This window comes from Gregarina niphandrodes (assembly GCF_000223845.1).
Source record: "Gregarina niphandrodes unplaced genomic scaffold scaffold00004, whole genome shotgun sequence".
NCBI classification, from domain to species: Eukaryota; Apicomplexa; class Conoidasida; order Eugregarinorida; family Gregarinidae; genus Gregarina; species Gregarina niphandrodes.
Window position 1 is genome coordinate 608 of NW_011645775.1, and position 18,075 is coordinate 18,682.

At 55.1% G+C, this 18,075-nt stretch overlaps 8 protein-coding genes across 8 annotated transcripts; 2 read left to right on the forward strand and 6 right to left on the reverse strand.

The window, feature by feature from the left end:
• Positions 1-442: 442 nt before the first annotated feature.
• Positions 443-1,501, reverse strand: GNI_026510 (putative eukaryotic translation initiation factor 3 subunit; the record flags this gene model as incomplete). Its single annotated transcript, XM_011130745.1, has 1 exon — positions 443-1,501. One exon carries the CDS (start codon positions 1,499-1,501, stop codon positions 443-445), a length of 1,059 nt encoding a protein of 352 aa, XP_011129047.1.
• Positions 1,502-1,650: 149 nt separating this feature from the next.
• Positions 1,651-3,588, reverse strand: GNI_026520 (Xaa-pro aminopeptidase; the record flags this gene model as incomplete). Its single annotated transcript, XM_011130746.1, has 1 exon — positions 1,651-3,588. The coding sequence occupies one exon, from the start codon at positions 3,586-3,588 to the stop codon at positions 1,651-1,653; it is 1,938 nt and encodes a 645-aa protein (XP_011129048.1).
• Positions 3,589-3,995: 407 nt separating this feature from the next.
• Positions 3,996-5,746, reverse strand: GNI_026530 (hypothetical protein; the record flags this gene model as incomplete). Its single annotated transcript, XM_011130747.1, has 4 exons — positions 3,996-5,050; positions 5,207-5,577; positions 5,619-5,695; positions 5,732-5,746. 4 exons carry the CDS (start codon positions 5,744-5,746, stop codon positions 3,996-3,998), a joined length of 1,518 nt encoding a protein of 505 aa, XP_011129049.1.
• A 121-nt stretch (positions 5,747-5,867) lies between these two features.
• GNI_026540 (hypothetical protein) lies at positions 5,868-11,810 on the reverse strand (the record flags this gene model as incomplete). The annotated part of the gene is made up of 1 exon (XM_011130748.1): positions 5,868-11,810. One exon carries the CDS (start codon positions 11,808-11,810, stop codon positions 5,868-5,870), a length of 5,943 nt encoding a protein of 1,980 aa, XP_011129050.1.
• Positions 11,811-12,060: 250 nt separating this feature from the next.
• Positions 12,061-13,992, reverse strand: GNI_026550 (hypothetical protein; the record flags this gene model as incomplete). The annotated part of the gene is made up of 2 exons (XM_011130749.1): positions 12,061-12,276; positions 12,319-13,992. The coding sequence occupies 2 exons, from the start codon at positions 13,990-13,992 to the stop codon at positions 12,061-12,063; spliced, it is 1,890 nt and encodes a 629-aa protein (XP_011129051.1).
• A 525-nt stretch (positions 13,993-14,517) lies between these two features.
• GNI_026560 (putative 5' nucleotidase, deoxy, cytosolic type C domain-like protein) lies at positions 14,518-15,289 on the forward strand (the record flags this gene model as incomplete). The annotated part of the gene is made up of 2 exons (XM_011130750.1): positions 14,518-14,593; positions 14,679-15,289. The coding sequence occupies 2 exons, from the start codon at positions 14,518-14,520 to the stop codon at positions 15,287-15,289; spliced, it is 687 nt and encodes a 228-aa protein (XP_011129052.1).
• A 631-nt stretch (positions 15,290-15,920) lies between these two features.
• On the forward strand, positions 15,921-16,358 carry GNI_026570 (hypothetical protein; the record flags this gene model as incomplete). Its single annotated transcript, XM_011130751.1, has 1 exon — positions 15,921-16,358. The coding sequence occupies one exon, from the start codon at positions 15,921-15,923 to the stop codon at positions 16,356-16,358; it is 438 nt and encodes a 145-aa protein (XP_011129053.1).
• Positions 16,359-17,394: 1,036 nt separating this feature from the next.
• On the reverse strand, positions 17,395-17,952 carry GNI_026580 (hypothetical protein; the record flags this gene model as incomplete). The annotated part of the gene is made up of 1 exon (XM_011130752.1): positions 17,395-17,952. The coding sequence occupies one exon, from the start codon at positions 17,950-17,952 to the stop codon at positions 17,395-17,397; it is 558 nt and encodes a 185-aa protein (XP_011129054.1).
• Between the last annotated feature and the right edge of the window lie 123 nt (positions 17,953-18,075).

An 18,075-nucleotide genomic window follows, 5' to 3' on the forward strand; every position in this document is an offset into this window, starting at 1 on the left:
GCGGTTAACCCTCTGCAACTGAAGTCCTTTCCGCTGAACTGAAAGCCGAAACAGGTCTTGTTCCTTTGACAAATCGTCTGACAGTCTTGCGGAGAGGCGGCCCTACCGAAGGTCAACGATGCGACCCCTTCAAATTTAGCAGGAACAAAACAATCAGAGGCTGTGGGAGTTTGCCCCTGTACCATTCCACGGTGGTAGCCGCGCACGCAGTGCTTCTCTTTACAATTATCCAAACATGTTTCGTTGGTAGATCCGCCTTTCGTTGACACACAATTCCCGGTATCATTATTCAAATGGATACAGAGGTCATCGCCGGCGGCCACTCTGCACAAAACCAAGTAGTGCCAACGACGTTCCAACGAGGGACAACATAAAAATATATGTTTCTCTAGCTGACCAGAGCAGAGTTTTTACGTCATGACTTGCCAAAAAAAAAAGGAGGTTAGTTGAGGAAGATTACCTTGCTATTCCCTTCGTACGCTCCAGTCGCAATGATTTTTCCATTAGGATGATAGTAAAGACAAAGGGTTGGCGAGTAGTGAGCCGTTATTCGATTCTCTTCTTCACCCGTGATGGCGTCGACGAGTAGGATCTCGAACATACCGGCATCGGCGGCAGAAGTGGTAACTTCGCTTGCTTCCTGACCACCAGAGAGGATGATGGTGGTCTTACGTTTGGTTTGGTCTTCTTCGTCGAACAGTGGGTTAAGGCTGCATGCGTGGAGTGGCCTATCAGCTAGAATGGTATTAATAATTGAGAAGTCAGTGGTGTTCCATATCTTGGCGCTGCGGTCCAGAGAAGTGGTGACGAATATGGACCTATCTTTGTTGAACGATATGCAAGTGATTGCACCGGTGTGTGCCTGCTTCATGTCGATTGCCTTCCCGTTCAAGTCCCACTTGTAGAGCTTTCCTGAGTCCGTACCCCCAATCACAAACTTGTCGTAGGGGCCCCAGCCACAGATGGTGGGCATTCCATCAAAATTCTTTATCTCGCAAACGGGGTCCCAGTGTCGACTGCCCTGCAATCTGTTCGGGTCGTCGAGGTCGTCACACTTGTACACCTTGAACATCGGCACAGCACACTCTCCACCCATTGGTTTGATACCCACTAACAACATATCCTGCTTCAAGGGATTCCGGTTCCACTCAACACACTCAACCTTCGAACCCTCATTCAACACATTCAGCAAACGACCCGAACAGACATCGTATATAACCACTGTGTCGAAACGACACACCGCCAACTCCGTGGACTTTCGGTTCACATCCAAGTGACTCACCACACGGTGAGCACGCGTCAACGACTCTCGCAACTGTTCTATATTCCAATCATACTCATGCTGATGCACCAAATGGTATGTACCCAAACGGTCACCATTCGAGAGACGCCACACACTCACCAAATCGTCACTACCACTCGTAAATAACAAGTCTCCGTCCTCATTAATCTTAACGCAAGTCACCTTTGCTTCACTTGCGCGCACTGTTATCGAACGCATTTATTCTCGGAAAAAAATACCCCATTCGCGAACACCCCAACCCATTATAATCACTCGCGACAACTTCCTTTTAACACTACCTACTGGAAATAGCTAGCGTTCCAAAAAAGACACTGCTTTAGGGACCGGTCGCTGCGCAAAATGGCCGCTCAGAGCGGACTGCATGTTTCTCTGAGCCATTCTTCGAAGAGCTTGGGAGTGAAGTTCTTGCCTGCGGATTCCGGAATGAGGGTCTTGACGGCGTGTGGGTCGAAGAAGGGCATGAAGGCTTGGAGAACTCGTTTGTGGTAGGCGTTGATTTGTTTGACTTGGTCGGGTGACAGTAACTCTTTTTTGATGAGCTTCTTGCAGTAGGGAGCGAGTGTGAGTTCGTCGAAGCCGAGGTAGTCAACGTTGTTGAAACGGAACGGGCCAGCGACGGTCCTGCAGTAGATCAGGGACTCGATTCGGATGCCGAACTGGCCGTCGACGTAGGCGCCGGGTTCATTGCTGACGACCATGCCCGGTTGGAAAGGTACGTCTCGGAAAGATGGCGGACAGACTTTGGAGATGTTTGGGGGGGCTTCGTGTACTTCCATGGAGTGACCAACACCGTGGCCGGTACCGTGGAGGTAGTCGAAGCCGATTTTCCACAAATGTCTACGGGCAAGGGGGTCCAGTTGGCAGCCGTACGTGTTCTGGGGGAACACGGCCGCGGCCAGGTCGAGGTGACCCATTAGCACACGAGTGTATAACTCTTTTTGCAAGTCGCTGGGCTTGCCCAGGTGCACTGTGCGCGTAACGTCCGTGGTACCCCCTACGTAGTGTGCGCCCGAGTCCACCAACAGCATCCCCGCCGGGTCCAGCTTGCTGCAGCTTTCTTCTTCCGCGCGATAATGGATAATGGCGCCGTTGCTATTTACACCCGAGATGGTCGGGAAGGACAGGGCCACGAAGCTCGGCTGCAATCTCCGGAACTCCTCCAGAACTCTGGCGGCCGAGACCTCGTTGTACGCGGCCACCTCCTCCGGACTGAGTGTCTCCACCCAGGCCAGCCACAGTGTGAGAGCTAAGCCGTCCTGGAAGTGCGCGTGCTGCATACCGGCAATCTCCACCTGGTTTTTCACCGCCTTCAGCAAATCCACGGGCGACTGCTCAACTTGGACCGAGCCCTTGACGGTCCGCACGGCCTCTTCAGCGACGTAGTACACCCCCAGGTTCACGTCGCTATCAACCCAGACGTTCGGCGCCTCAAGCTTCAAAATCGTCTCCACAAAGTCCGATATCATGGCATCGTAGTCCACAATCTTCACGCCGTTCTGCTGCATATAGGCCAGGGGCACACGGTCCTTGGCCTCTGCGTTCTTAACATAGATCGTAAAGTCGCTTTTGGTCACCACTCCGTAAGCCAAAAATATGCGGGAAAATTCCACATCGGTGCCTCGGACATTTGCGAGCCACGCGAGCTGCGACAACTTGGCCAACACCAACAGGTCCGCATGCTTTTCCTCCATGGCCTTGCGTACCTTGTGGAGCTTGGAGTCCGTGCTCTCTCCGCTCTCTGTCATCGCTACGATCGGACCAGCCGGGTAGGCCGGTCGACTCTCTCCCCACACCTTGTCAACCAGGTTCAGCTGGCCGATACAGATGTCTTGCAGACAGGCCTCGTACTCACAGTCCCCGGACTTGCCGAAACTTCCGCCGTGGATGGGTCTCAACTGCGCCTTCTGCAACTTCCCCTTCATCTCCTCCACCCAACGCCGACTAACCACGAACGGGTCGAACCCAAGACGCTTAACTTCGCCGTCCACGATCTCGCTGAACTTCGGACAATCAGGCGTGCCTTGCTTACACAACGTCCACAACGCACCGTCCAACTGCGCCGCCGCCTGCAGAAAGTACCGACCATCCGTCCACAAGTAAGCCTTCTCCTTCGTCACCAAAGCAATGCCCGAAGAACCAGTAAAATTCGATATAAACTCACGACGGCAATCCGGCTTCAAGGGGTACTCGGACTGATGAGAATCTTCCGAAGGGATTACGTACCCATCCACGCAACACTCAGTCATAAGCGCGCGCAACTTGGACAAACGCTCCTGCATCGACATCAAGCTGCTCTCTAAAGATCCCGAAAAAAAAATCGGACTTGCTGTAACCACGAGAAACAGCAAGACCCACCGTCTAAGCAGCATGGGACAGCCGAGGAGACCAAGATCGACCGATTCCCAGTGACGATGCTCGTGGGTATTCTCTGACGATGCTCGTGACGGCTTGGAAAAAGGTAAACACGGCGTTTGGGATATCGCTGACGGCCGTAACCCGGTTCGGGTTGCCACCGTTCGAGGGCAGCCACATGACCGTAGGTGACTCCTGGGGTGAATTCGCCGTGCCAGCGGCCGCCGGTTCGGGCCGCTAGGGGCTCAATAATTACTGCGCTTAGTTGTTCGTTTTGGTTGTTGGTTCTGGTTGGTTCTAGTTGTAAGCAACAGAGGGATGACTATTGCAGTGGGGCGTCTTATAATTCATGCAAGGCGCTAGATACTGTGGAGAGGGTTGTGATGGCTTTGGCGATTCTTGGTCGAAGTCCTTCCTTGAGGATCTGCGTGTGAGACGTCATCAAGTGCTGGACCATTTGCAAAACTTTCGTCCGAATCAGTCGCTCGGAAGCCTCCCTTGCCATGAGGTGTTCATGCACCACATCCGCCACTGTGGGATAAGGAGTGTCCGGAGTCCCCACGGCCACATTCAACTGTTGAGCTTCGATTCCTAGGAAGGATAACCCCGGCGCCACCGATTCCCACATGGACGTCAAGCCAGGACTATCAGAAATAAAACCAAGCGGCCGAACATCCACGGCCGCTGAACCGTCCACGAGCTCCGGACCGTCTACGGCCTCCGCACCGTCTGCGGTTTCCGGACCGTCGACGGTTTCCACAAACGTGAGACCGTCCGCCTCCCCCACAGTATCCTGCGATCCCCCTCTCGGGAGTCCCAGGTCCCATTCGGTGGAGTCCTCCGACCATCCTCTCGTCGGCCGCGAGGCCGGGTCAGCGTCGTCTCGGCCTGGCCCGGCATCTTGGTTGTCTTCGGTCTCGTACCTTGGTACTGGACCATCCTTCGCTTCAGGGTCATCACAATGCTCTTCCAGCTGCTGCTCTGTCTGGTGTTGCCCTTCCTGGCGGTGCCCTTCCTGGTGTTGCCCTTCCTGGTGGTGCCCTTCCTGGTGGTGCTCCAAGAAGGCAGAGACCCCGCCCAGGACCGATTTGATACTGTCCAGATCAGCGGTAAACGCGTCCAGTTGGATCTGGAGATTAATCTGAATTTCATTTTTAGTTAGCGTATCGACTTCGTCGAACATGTCGCCGGCAACCTTAAACAGGTTCTTCTCCGCAGTTACTCGGCGGTCCTCGATCGCCTTGATCTTAGCCTCCAGCGAGGAGTCTGGGACATAGACATCCATGAGTTGCACGACCATGGATGGCGAACCTATGTTACTCAGCCGCTCGGTTAAGCTATCTACAATCCCCTTTTCCACAAACGATAATGGACCATCGGAGTTGGACTCCATTCCTGACGTGGTTAATAAGCCTGGATTTTGTGCAGTCGAAAATATGGTCGAGAGCTCATGGTCGTTCAGCCGGGGCACAACCGGCCTCGTTGCGGGATCGCCATTGTACAGCTCGGGAAGCATGCGATCTATGTTTCTTTGCTCTCGTCTACGGTTACCAATCCCGTCTGGATAGCTCCCCGTAAGGTTACCTTTGTGATTCAACTCATGGCTCAACTTATTGCTCAAATCAACAGCAGCCTCCTTATGCACGCCGGAATCCGGAAATGGGCTTCCACGCGCTTGAGAAGGAGCCTCCGCCGCCGCTGAGACCTCTGTCACCGCGTCCGGTCTAATTTCATCGCTTCTTTGCTCAATGAACCCGTACGACGTTTGAGTAGCCTTACTCGCCTGAACCACCTTCTTCAACGTTGCCTTGTCATCAAAGATTGCCAGTAACTTATCCAGTTCGTCCTCAATCGTCTTCTTCATATTCTCCAAGTGTGTGTTGAAGGACTTCTCGAGGTCTTGCATCATATTCTTTTCGTTCCTAATTAGAGGTAATGGGACAAGACGCGCTTTTCAAGTTACTTTATTCGTTTATCGGTTAATGTTCTAAGCAAGTCGGAGACCTGCGGATACGGTTTCGCGGGGGGTTCAACGGTAACCTACGTAGTCACTAATTGCTATGACCGGGAACTAACTTTTATGACAGGCATTGTATCTTTATCCTTCGTAAACGGCAGCGACCAGCCAGTGACCAAAGATAAGACAGATAATGCATTCAGCCAGAACATAGCACACGTGTGTGCTAACGCGAACAGATCTCATAGACACATCCTACTGAGGCACAAAACGCAGTGGATCATTCCCAGAGTCCCCTCGGTCTCCTCGACCCTCATTCGTTGTTTCTGTAGCCTCGAGAACCTTTGTCTGAATTCCGGCAAAACGATTTAGACCCTCGCTAAAACGTTCATCTAAACCGCTCAATGCCACGAGATGAAGAGAATCTGAGACAGGACCTGGATTGGCCAATGCAGGAGGGGAAGTGATCTGGATAGGGGCCAGCAGAGCGGGGCCAATGGAATCCAACTGGAATTCGGGCAATGGAGGCATGTCAAGCAATTCAGCGAATGGGTCGTCTTCGGCTTCCTCGCTAAAGGATTCTCGCAGTGCCTCTTTTAAGGGCTCGGCTACCGGATCCAAAACAAGTTCGGGCATGGCAGGCTCGGCTACCGGATCCAAAATAAATTCAGGCATCGCAGGTAACGGATCCAAAATAAAGTCAGGCATGGCAGGCATATCTACCAAGTCCTCGGTAACCGGGTCCACTGCAAATTCAGGGGTACCAGGCTCATCTATCGGCTCCATAATGAATTCAGGGATGACAGGCATGTCTACCAAATCCTCGAACGGATCTTCCACTTTGAGTCCGACCTCAGGTGCCGGAACCGTCGTGGGCTCCTGCGCCAGCCCATTCGCCTGGTGCACTGGTTCCTGTGCTGGTTCCACTGGTGGGTTCGGCTCAAAAGACATTGGGTGAGGGATCGTGAATTGCTCAAAGGCCGTAGTCAATGCCGGAAATTCCGCACTGGCTATGTAGGCTGGAGTTCCTGTCTGGAGCTGCCGGGGCTCCTCGGGATCATTCTGGTGACCCGCGATCGGTTGATGGGTAACCACAGGTTCAGGAGCCGGGAGTTGAAGGGGTAGGTTGTCGACAGCCGGGGGTTCCGTGCCCCTGTCGCCAAAGCCATGATGATCGAGGGTCAGATCGGTGGTGTCCAGCGGCCGCCCCGATTCGTTCTCTGTCATTGAGCATTTGTCATCTGCAACCGATCGTTTGTCTTCGCTGTGCTTGTCTTCGGCAGTCGAACCCTTGTCTTCGGGAGTCGAGTGGTTGTTTGCGGTTGAACCCTTGTTATTTTCCATATGCGGTGATTTAAGCTCTACAGGGACATGAGGCACCTCCAGCATTGCAGGCGGGAGCGCGGAAGGAAACGCCGGGGGTAGAACGGGAAGGAAGCTGGGTGGGTCATCCGACCCCACGGGGCTGATGTCTTCCGTGAAGTGGAATAGCACTTCTTGTGGCGGTCCATTAGAGGCCCAGTTCAACACGGCCTCGGGAAGTTCCGATGGAACGGGGGCCACCAATACTGAAGGAAGAATCTCAGTTTGATTCAGAACCTGGGCATCCGTGCTCGCTGCTGACCAGGCGCCCGTATTCTGAGCCCAGACCCCGGTGCTTGCCGGTTGGTTTCCAACAGCCGGCATTTGCTCCAGCGCCGGCATTTGCTCCATAGCCGGCATTTGCTCCAGCGCCGGCACCGGCCAAGCCGGCGGTACTGAAGATGACTGTATAGAATGTTCAATTGAGGGTTCCCCTGACGGTTCTATCGGGGCGTCTATTGAGGCTTCCATTGAAGGTTGCATGGGAGTTCGCAGCTGGATCGGGGCGGTCCGCTCCAGACGTCGAGTCGTCAGTCGCGTGTCAAACTGGGGGTCTTCCACGTCCGCCACGAAACCACCGCCAATGGAACTCTCCTCAGACGCGAGCTGCTCAATTCCCGCCGGCTCCGGACCAGCACCTTCCTTAGGTCCCCCGGGACCACTAGGATCCTCACCAGGAACATCGTAGTCACTCATTTCAGGCTCAGAGTGTACCAAAGCATTGACACTCTGCCCCGCACTGACTTGGTACTCATCCACAGCTTTACGGTTTTGAGAGAGCCAGGTAATGTTGATGAGTGAGGGACTAGGGTCGGTCATAATCTGAGCAGCCATTGTCGGGTCACCCACGGTCATATCGGCCACGACGGGACCAGCTACCACGCCGTCAACGATCTCTCGTCCAGCCGGTATGTCATCAGCTCTTGCCTGTCGAACCGCAATGGCATCAATCACTAACGGATTGGCCACCTTGGCAGTAGTCGTTGCGCCGTCAACCACCACTGGACCCATCGCTACTAGGTCATCCACCCTCTGAAGAGTCACCATTGGGTCAACCACTAGCGGATTAACCACAACGGGAGTAGTCATCGCGCCGTCAGTGACTACTCGACTAGCCATTGTGTCATCAAGCCTTGCCTGTGCAGCCACAGTGAGGTTAAAAGCCAACGGATTAATCACTAACGGAGCCGCCCCCTCGCCGGCTGCCGGATGAGCCATCGTGCCACCAAGACTTGTCTGTCCGGCCTCAGAGAGGTCAACCGCTAACGGGTAGCCCACCATGGGAGTAGTCGCTTTGCCATCAACCACTACTGGGGTCGTCGCAACTGGATCATCCATCCCCGGTACAGTCACTATCGGGTCAACCACTAACGGACTGACCACAAAGGGAGTAGCCGTGGTGCCGTCAGTGACAACTGGGCCAGTCACTGCGTCATCCTTTGCCTGTTCAGCCTTTGCCTGTTCAGCCTTTGCCTGTTCAGCCTTTGCCGGCCCAGGCTTTGTTGGCACCGCCTGGCTACCTGTCAATGGGTGGCCTGCTGCTGATTTGGCCACCACGGGAATAGTCAACTGAGCCGGAGTCGGGTCGGGGAGAGTGGCCACGTCGGGACTTCTTGCGGGCGAGTTCGTCGTGGTGAATGGTTGTCGGGCGCTAGAGCGCCCGACGCTCGGGCCAGTTTGATCTGCGTAGGGCAGGGCCGTGTTCGGTTGCCCTGCCGCAAATGGGCTGACAGCAGGTAGGCCGTTCGTTCGTTGCTGCAGCAAGGACAACTGTGCTTGGGCATGGTAGAGTTCGCGGGCGAGATAGCCGATAATCCGGACGAGATCTTCCCGGGAAAATTCGTGCATCTCGGACAACTCGGGAGTGCCCGGCCAGACTGTCATCTGAGCAGTTGGTTTTACGCCAGTTCCCTTCACGCCAAGGACCCCAAGTTCGTTGCTCGGGCGGTCGCTAGGGCCGACGACGAGGTTACGTTGGTTTAGATCCGCAGCCGTCAGGTCAGCTGCGAGGGCGTGAGGAACCACGTTGTGTGGAACCACATTGGGTGGAACCACATTGGGTGGAACCACATTGGGTGGATCCGTATAGTTTGCCGCCGCGGAGGGAGAGAGTGGGCTTTGTTTGTGGAGCGTCTCTGCAATGGTATCTACTTTCTTGTTTAGGTTGGTGAGTAGGTCCAGGAGTTGCGGGTCGGTAGTGCAGTTGCCGGAGATACGGTTAGATGCGAGTGCGTGTGCGAGTGTCTTGAAGGCGGGTATGCGGTGTCTGATGAGTAGTTTGAGTAGAGTATGTGGGGTGTATGAGGATAGTAGGAAAGTGAAGAGGGACTGTTTATTGAGCGGCAGGAGAGTGCAAGGTTGCAGTTTGCTGGCGGAGTTGGTAAGAGCCTTGAAGTGGTCTTCGAGTGCACCGAGTTGGCATCGGAAAGCGGGTGCGGCATTCTTGGGGCAAATGAGTGTTCGTTCGAGACGATAAATGTTCTTGAGTTGAGTCGTACAGGCACTGACACCTGTGGCACCGATGGCCGCTTCTAGTCGTGGCACTGCGGCCATGAGTACGTCCAAGTCGCTCTGAGCAAAGACTTTAAAAACTTCTTCTGTATGGTAGACGTCAGCCGCCTCCACCAGCTGCATGCTACGGCCCACCACACCCACTACGAACAACGCACACTCCAGCGCCTCCGGTGCCGTCGGGTGAGTTACTACGTACTGCGCCGCCGCCGCCACCGTGTCCAGATGGTTTAACATCACTCGCTTCTCGAAGTGGCAATTCTCCCACAAAGCTACCGGCGCTTTTCGGCGACTATTCGTCTCCTCCAACGTCGGGATTGCCCGCAATGACGAGCTCCAAAGCAACAACGTGTCCAGCACCGCCTGGAGCTGTTCGGCTCTGTGCCCGTTCTCACTGCGCTGATCCTCACTCTGCTCGTCCTGGTTCGGCTGATCCCTGCTCGACTTATCCTGGCTCGGCTGGGCTCCGTCCGGTTGGTCAGTGGACTGCTCGCCTTTGAGGAGCGTGGCCAGGCAGCCCATGAGTGAGTCGAGGCGCGAGAGCTGTTCGTCGCACACGGCTGCACTGGACAGTGTGGCGCGGAATTCGGACTGCGAAGGGCCCCCGGTCGCGACGGCCGCTGCCAAAACAGTGAGAGCGCCGCGGAAGGGTTCAACGCCGGCGTTATAGGGGTCGTGCAGACAGGCCTCGATCGCATGAAGCGCGGAACCCGGCGGAATGGCGAAGCTCGGCTGCAGACACATCATGCTGACCACGGGCGTACCGGAAAGCAAGCTTGCCCAAAAAACAGCGTCGCCGTAAAGTGAACTGACGCGCGAAAGCTGGAGCACGCGTTCGGCATACGCGTCGAACTCCGCTCCGAGAGAGGTCCACATCGCGAGCAGTATATCCGCCACACACGCGTGCTGCTCGCTCGTCCGGTCCAAGCTCTCTGCATACCCCAGCAACTGGTCCACGAGGTTACCCGACGCGACTGGGGGCGAGGCAGTACGAAGGGCCAGAGTTTTGTGGCTCAACAGGTCTTGAAGGCGGCGCTTGACGGCGGAGACCTTGGCTGCCCGCTGCTCCTCCTGCGTCTCGTCGTCAAGCACGACGAAGCCCCGGACCAGGGCCAGCCACGGCTCGCAAGGCGGCATGTGCGCAATCTTGACCATGAGAGGAACGTTCGCGCGCAAGTAGACGGCGCCTTCCGGCTGTTCGCAGATGGCAGCAATGGTCGACAATGTCCGTCGTGTACTGCGCGAGACACTGTCGTCCAGCAGCACCTCGATCAAACCACGCACAATAAAAACGCTCCTCATACGCACACTCACCTGAGCAATTTCACACAACAACTTCTCCGCCTCGCTGCGAACCGTGCGCAAGCGCGGTAACTCCAACCTCGGTACGCTGTCTATCGCACCACTATCGGTCCCATTGGTCGCATCAAAGCGGGTGTCAACGTGTGCGTCTTTAATTAGACTCAACATGCAGAACAGATTCTCCACCAGCGGCGGGTCCGACTTGATGAACTTGTCGAACTCTCGGACCGCCGACGGACTGGTCTGGCACAACCAAATCTGAATCCCGATAGCATCCACAATCTGCTGATGGTGCTCCAGTATGTCTTCCACGCTATTCGCCTTCGTGTACCGCCATAATACCTGGCCATTCTCCATCGCACTTGAGACGGAACGACCAACGATCACGTCCCAGTTGCCCTCGTTTACCACAAGCTGATCGTCGGCATTGGTCAGGTCGCTACCGTCACGGGCGGCACTATAGTGATCGGCCGCTTCGCCGGCCACCGAGCTTCTTTGTAGCGGATCTCGGACGTACAATAAAACTTCCAGTGCCTGCGCACATGCTCTTCCGACCATCTGGACATCGTTCATGTGAGTATTCAGCACCGCAGACCGCTTCAACTCGGTGGCATGCCAGCTCAAGTAAAACGGAGCCACAGTATGCAGGAACTGCGCAGCGAGACTGACTACCGACTTGCGAATCACGGGAGGAAGCGACGAAAGAATATTTGGACAGGCAGAAACGTCGTCATAGATTTTATCCAGTTGGATACGCAACTGGCCATATACTTCGCGGTAGATGTTCCACACCGGTCTCGATACTGCCAACGGAAACATATCCTCCCGGGCCACCACCTTCCAGATAGGAAGGGATGAATCACCGTTACAATAACGACTACGTAACAACTCCACATGAGCGTGCAACAAATTAAACCAATCATACGGATCATCCGTCCTGTCCAATACATCTTTCACTCGTCTCACTTCCGCCTCTAAATCAAAGCCATGGTCAGACTGACTCTCATTAATCGGCGAGTGCATGAATATTAAGTCCCCCAAAAAAAGCTTTTTAGTCCTGCAGATAGGATGCAGACGAAACACCTCCCCCTTTCTCCGGACATGTTACACTTCTCTCAAGATCTAATTCATCTGCAAGAAATCAATCAGCTCGACATGATGTCAGAACATGCACGAGTGGCAACATACTCGCGCATGAATACACATATGTTATGCACACATGTTATACACACATGTTATGCACACCTGTTATGCACAGTACACAAGAAACCTGTTATGCACAGTACACAAGAACGGACAAGGATTGGGGGTGGTGGAGCATACTTAAAGCAAACCAATTGGTAGACGTATCCTCTGTACATGACGTGCCTCTAATTATTTCCGTAAGCAAGCCACCTAGTTCATTGTCAAGTAACGAATTTGAAGCGGCAACCGATGACTGGTATCTTTGTAACGATACTGACGCTGATCCCTCGGGTTCGCCAAAAAACTGAAAGGAGGTTGAGTAGTCGTTAAGGCGGTGTGAACATACTGAGCAATTGAAGGGTTTAGGGTGTGCTAGCAGCGAAGGCAACTGGTGGTTGCTAGTTGATGTACTCGGAGTCGCTTCGTGGCGGTACGAAGCCGAGTTGGTGGGTGTTCTGTCCCTGGGGCCTAGATCCTCTAAGTCTACTCGTTTGGATTCATAGCTGAGCATGGGTGAATTTCTGTTTGTCGTTTTCTTTCTCTTGCCTCTCTGCTCGTAGTTTCCTTTCTGTTTTTGGTCTTGTTTGCCTCGTCTATTTTTGGTCATGCCAGGAACTAATCCCGGAGCGATGCCGCCGCCGCCATAACCCATATGGAGCACGTGGCCCGGGTAGCTAGATTGGCCAGAGTAACCCGACTGGCCAGAGTAGTTGGACTGGCCAGAGTAGGGGAGGTAAGGTGACGACTGGCCAGAGTAGGGAGGATAAGGCGGCGACTGGCCAGAGTAGGGGGTGGAATAAGGAGAGAAGGGGGACTGGCCAGGGTAGGATGACTGACTAGGATACGCGCCATATGTTGGCGGTCCGGGATACGGCATTCCACCATTAAGTGAGTAGGCATGTGACATAGACCCGCGCGACGCATGGGACATCCCTCCAGGGGACGCGCCGTGCGGTGAAGCGCCGTGGGGTGAAGCGCCGTGAGGAGACAAGACGGGGTGGGAGGTGTGCCTATGACCCGCTTTGCGAGTGAGTTGGCTGGGCGCAATAGTCCGCAGTATCTGGTCCGTCATGCCTCTCTGTATCTGCACAATGATTCCGTTGTCCTCCATGTGCAGCACGAAAAAGTGCTGGTACAGCTGCAACACAATCTGCAGCTTACTCTCCGTTATGAACAGGTACGAGCGCGCCTTCAGGGACAATCGGTTCCCGACGCAAGACAGAGTACAGACGTCGCCGTTCGCCTTGACTGCGTGGTACACCTCTAGCAGCAAGTCGCGTACGTTGTATTGAGCCATACACATTACATCGATAAATTGATGCATTCCGACCGTGAAGACGATCTCGTTACTACCCGGCGCAGCATTCCCTAGGCCGGCACCCTCTGATCCCGCACCCCCTAGGGCCGCACCCCCTGGGGCACTGACGCTCGCATCATCTCCACCATCTGCCGCAGTACCATCTGCCACAGTACCGTCTGCCAGAGTACCATCTGCCGCAGTACCATCTGCCGCAGTACTGGTCGCGGTATGAGCGCTCGCGGCGACGCTACACGCGGCGACGCTACAGATACTTCCTGCGACACTGCTAGCACTGGCGCCCGTTTCGTCAATAGGTCCGGATGCGTCGCTGCTGGCTTCGCCGGCGCGACCATTACTCAGGTCGGGGCAAGGACTCAAATCTTCTGGTTGCCACGCGTCGGGGTTGAAGAGCTGCATGTCGAATGCGGTAGCTGGGTTGATGTCGTGGTATATGAGCGCAGGCACCTTTAGGAAGACCGTGCTCATCAGCCCCCGGGGGTACTCCGTTTGTCGGAGGAGCGCAGAAGCGGCCACACTCGCATGCCCGTTGTCGCCGTGCTGGGCGTAGGGCGCCCCGCAAAAACCGCAACCTGACCGCGGATCCTCCACGCCACAACTCGGCCGCAACAGACCTCGGCGCTGGTCGTGGCCCTTCTTGCTCAACGGGCAGTGCGGAGGCAACAGACAAAAGACCTCTATAAACCGCTTGCTCCCTCCCATCGCCTGTCTGTGCAAATTTTCCCACGCGCTCCGCGCTCCCGCCGGTGTCCGGAACGTCGCCAAGGCGAAACCGGAATTGAACTCCTCCGCCTCTTCGATCAAGATAACGTCCTCCAGCTCCGCGGCATACTCGGTCCCAAACCACGCGATCACGTCCTCTCGGGTAGAATAATAAGGTAAACTAAAATGCACATATTACGACGTCACACATATTATGACGACACACACATTACGACCAAGCACCGACCTCCTGAATATCGACCAGTCCACTCGTGCCGAGTGTCCACTCGTGCCGAGTGTCCGGTCGTGCCGAGTGTCCACTCGTGGACCCCCACCCCTTCCTGAATTTTGACCCGTGATCGCCTACCCTCGTAACTTGATAATTGGGAGAAAGGAGTGACGACTTGGTGCCAGCAATGATTTAGTTCGCCATCCTGCCAGCTCACTCTTCCTGAAATGCAATCTTCCCCGACTATGCGTCCTCGATGGGTTCCCATGCATTTAGTAAAAAACTATTAAGATCAAATGCCGCCAAGAATAACACCCCCGAAGCTAACCATCGCCATTGATGTTGATGAGGTCCTTGCCCAATTCTTACCGGGTATGTTCACACCCCTCCCACTGCCTGTTTTCACTCATTGGCCGCCCTGATAAACCTTTAGCTGTTTTCTTTGTTCCTCGTGTAGGTTGCAATCGCTGGTACAACCGGAAGTTCGGGACGAATTATCGGGTAAGTGACTACAAGTCGTACACCTTTTGTGAGGTGTGGGGCGGCACCAATGAAGACGCAATTCGCGAAGTCTACGAGTTTTTTGAATCGGAGGACTTCGCCAATTTGGAGGTAGTGGAAGGGGCCAAGGAAGCGGTGGAGTATTTTGTTAAGGAAGGGCACGAGTTGGTTGTGGTCACCTCACGACAGACCGTCATTGCCGAGGCCACTCGGCAATGGTTGGACCGCAACTTCGGAGAGGGCGTGTTCAAGCACGTCGCCTTTGGGAATGTCTGGGTGCCGCGGGATGACCAGGGGCAGAAACGGAGCAAGGCTGAGCTGTGTAGGGAGCTACACGCCCAGGTGCTCATCGACGACCAACCCAAGTACATCCACGAGGTAACTGGCACCGTCGAGCTGCCCATACTGTTCAATCTGAACCACATGTACGGGTGGAGCGAACCCCATCAGAACCCCCTAGACCATGCGCCCATTGAGTTAGTCGCATACAACTGGAAAGAAGCCGTTGCGCTGGTCGACACCTATCAAAAATCACTTGCGACGACCGCCATGCAACAATCGAGTTAAACTACGCCTCAAACAACCCGCCCTTACCCCATCAACGCCTAAAAGAAACGTTTGCAACGCCCCACACAGTGTGAGCAAGCCCGGCGTGAAATGTTTACTTGATTCACTGGTGTTCCCGATGGACGTCTCCTCATCCGAGTACGAATACGCAAACTTCAAACTACAACTTGTACTAGGTTCAACGTTAGTGCTTGACTCTTCTTTATGAAAACCGTGTGTGCGCTCCTTGGTGCACTCCTTGGCACTTGGCGCGGCAGTTTGGTTCCCCGGTGGTTGGCGTGATGAACCGCTGGAGGTTCCGGCACTTGACTTCGGGGCGGCAGTGTCGTTGTAAGGCTTCGTGGTCCGACGACTGCTGGATGAAACATCGCGTTGGCGGGTCGAGGTGCCTGATTGTCGAGAGCCGAGAGTCGTATCAAGGTGGGTCGTCTCCGGAGCTGTCCTAGTGACTGATGACTTGTGGGTCGTCGAGGACCTTTCGCTGCCCCGTCGGGACCTTGGGGTATCTACTGGGGACCTTGGAGTATCCATTGGGGGGGACCTTGGGGTATCCACGGGGGACCTGTAGAGGGACCTGTGAGAGGACGGATGGGTAGTGGAGGACCTGTGAGTCATCGAGGACCTGTGGGTGATGGAGGACCTTTCAGCGACACTGAAGCGTTGGGACGAATTAGCGGGAGACATTAAACAAGGAGGCAACACCGAGCTGGGAGGCGCAGATGACCCGCCAACGGATGTACTGGTAGTGAGTGCAGCTGTTGACTTCTGGCTAACGATGGACCTGGCGAAGATCGGAGGGGATCCCGTTCGCGAAGACGCAGTTCGCGTAGACCCGGTTCGCGTGGACCCGCTTCGCGTGGACCCAGTTCGCGTGGACCCAGTTCGCGAGGGCTTGGACAAATTCTCGGTCTTGGCCAATCGACTGGCCGTCAACCGACTGACAGGTGACGAACCGGTGACCGGTAAGGGACTGGAGGCCGACAAAGCTGGTAGCGTTGTCCGCATGGTACCCTGGACGGGATCGGACGACCTCGAGGGCTCACATTTTTGGGGGTTCTCGGAGAAGTAAATGGCTCCACTTTCCACCCCATTGTAGGGCGAACCGTCCGCGCAGCACCGCCTGCGAGTGTCTTGCGTACTGGCCGCCCGCTGTCGCTGACTCGGTGACAGGTCGAACCGGATCCTCCTCCGCTCCACTGAGGAGCTGCACGAAAAACGTCGAGAGCCCGCGATCCGGGCACCACTCACCCCGTCCCGGCCGCCACTCACCCCGTCCCGAGCCCCGCAAACGATTCTTCGGTCAGACTGCACGCGACATGAGTCTGTGCGAAAACCCTTTGCAGCACACACATTTCGTGTGTGCTCAGTATTGACGGCGACTGCTCGAGACTCGGTATAGGGATCCTGTCTAGTAGCAAAGGGATGCGGAGTTATAAACGGATCCTGTCCGGTAATCGTATCTTGTGGAGGTGGATCTTGCCGCTCGCCATAGTCATTCCGCGTCGCTGGATTTGGGGGGGACAAGGTGGTCGCATTTCGCTCTCGCGGCGACAGGGAGCCTGATGCTTGATCTCGAGGGGGAACGCCTAAGGAATCTCGAGGACTAGGGGTTGTTTCGAAACCGTGGTGAACAGCGGAAGTGGCGAGGGCTAGTCCGACAAAATGGATTCCGTAAGGCGGGGCAGCGTTGGAGGGAAGCCGCCACCTACGAAACGTAGAGGCGCTCCGCTGATGGGCCGTGTCGCCGGACAATTTGCCGCCATTTCGCTTCAGCAAACCTACTTGATCAATTGAACTCATATAAAACGTTCATACGCTCGGCACTTTTTATATTCATACCAACGAAAAAATCCCCGCCACCCTTCCGATCCACCTCCACCTCCCAGACCATCTTGTTCAACACAACATCTTGTTCAATACAACATCTTGTTCGGGCTAAGACCACGCGAAAATCACGTCTGTTTGCGGATCAATGTTGGGACCAAGTGGTCGACCTCCTTCTATGAACTTTGGGATGTGCTTTTTTTAAGGAATGCCCCTCCTAACGTTCACTGGTATACCAAATAAAATACAAAGTCAGTCAATACCTAAGGCGAAAAATTCTTTTAAATAGACCAGTCGGGCTTTGAGACTCCATCCATGTGGGCTCTTGTTTTAGGGAGCTCCGTCTTGTTCCATGACCACAGACGGCTGAAGAATGAGGGGGCCTCCGTGGGGGCGTACTCGTCCAGCTTGATGAGTACAGGCTGCTTCGGGGTAGGCGCCGGAGTGTTTGTGGTCGAGTCACTGGTCGAACCCAAACCGAAGAAGCTGATTATTTTGTTCACAACACCGCTATCGTCGTTGTCTTGAGAGCCGCGGAGTTTAGGACTGACTGAAGCCACGTGAGCAACACGACCGGATCGGGCGTGCTTGTAGGTGTTCACGGCGGGACCTCGAGCGCCGTTCATCACAGTCGGCTTCAGACTCTCACTCTTCGACACAGATGCCGCCACCGCCGGGCCTCGGGCTCCGCCAACCTTGACAGGTGAAACTTTCGGTTCTACAACGGCCGAATGCGCAACACGACCAGAGGGATGCGAAGGGGTGCTAAGGCTTCGAACCGCAGGGCCACGAGCACCAGCGGCAGGAGCTCGGGCAGGGACCGTAGGAACTTTCGGCATTCCTCCCAAGCTGCGAGCGACATGGGCAACACGACCAGAGGGATGCAAAGGGGCGCTAAGGCTTCGAACCGCAGGGCCACGAGCACCAGCGGCAGGAGCTCGAACAGGAACCGTAGGGATCTT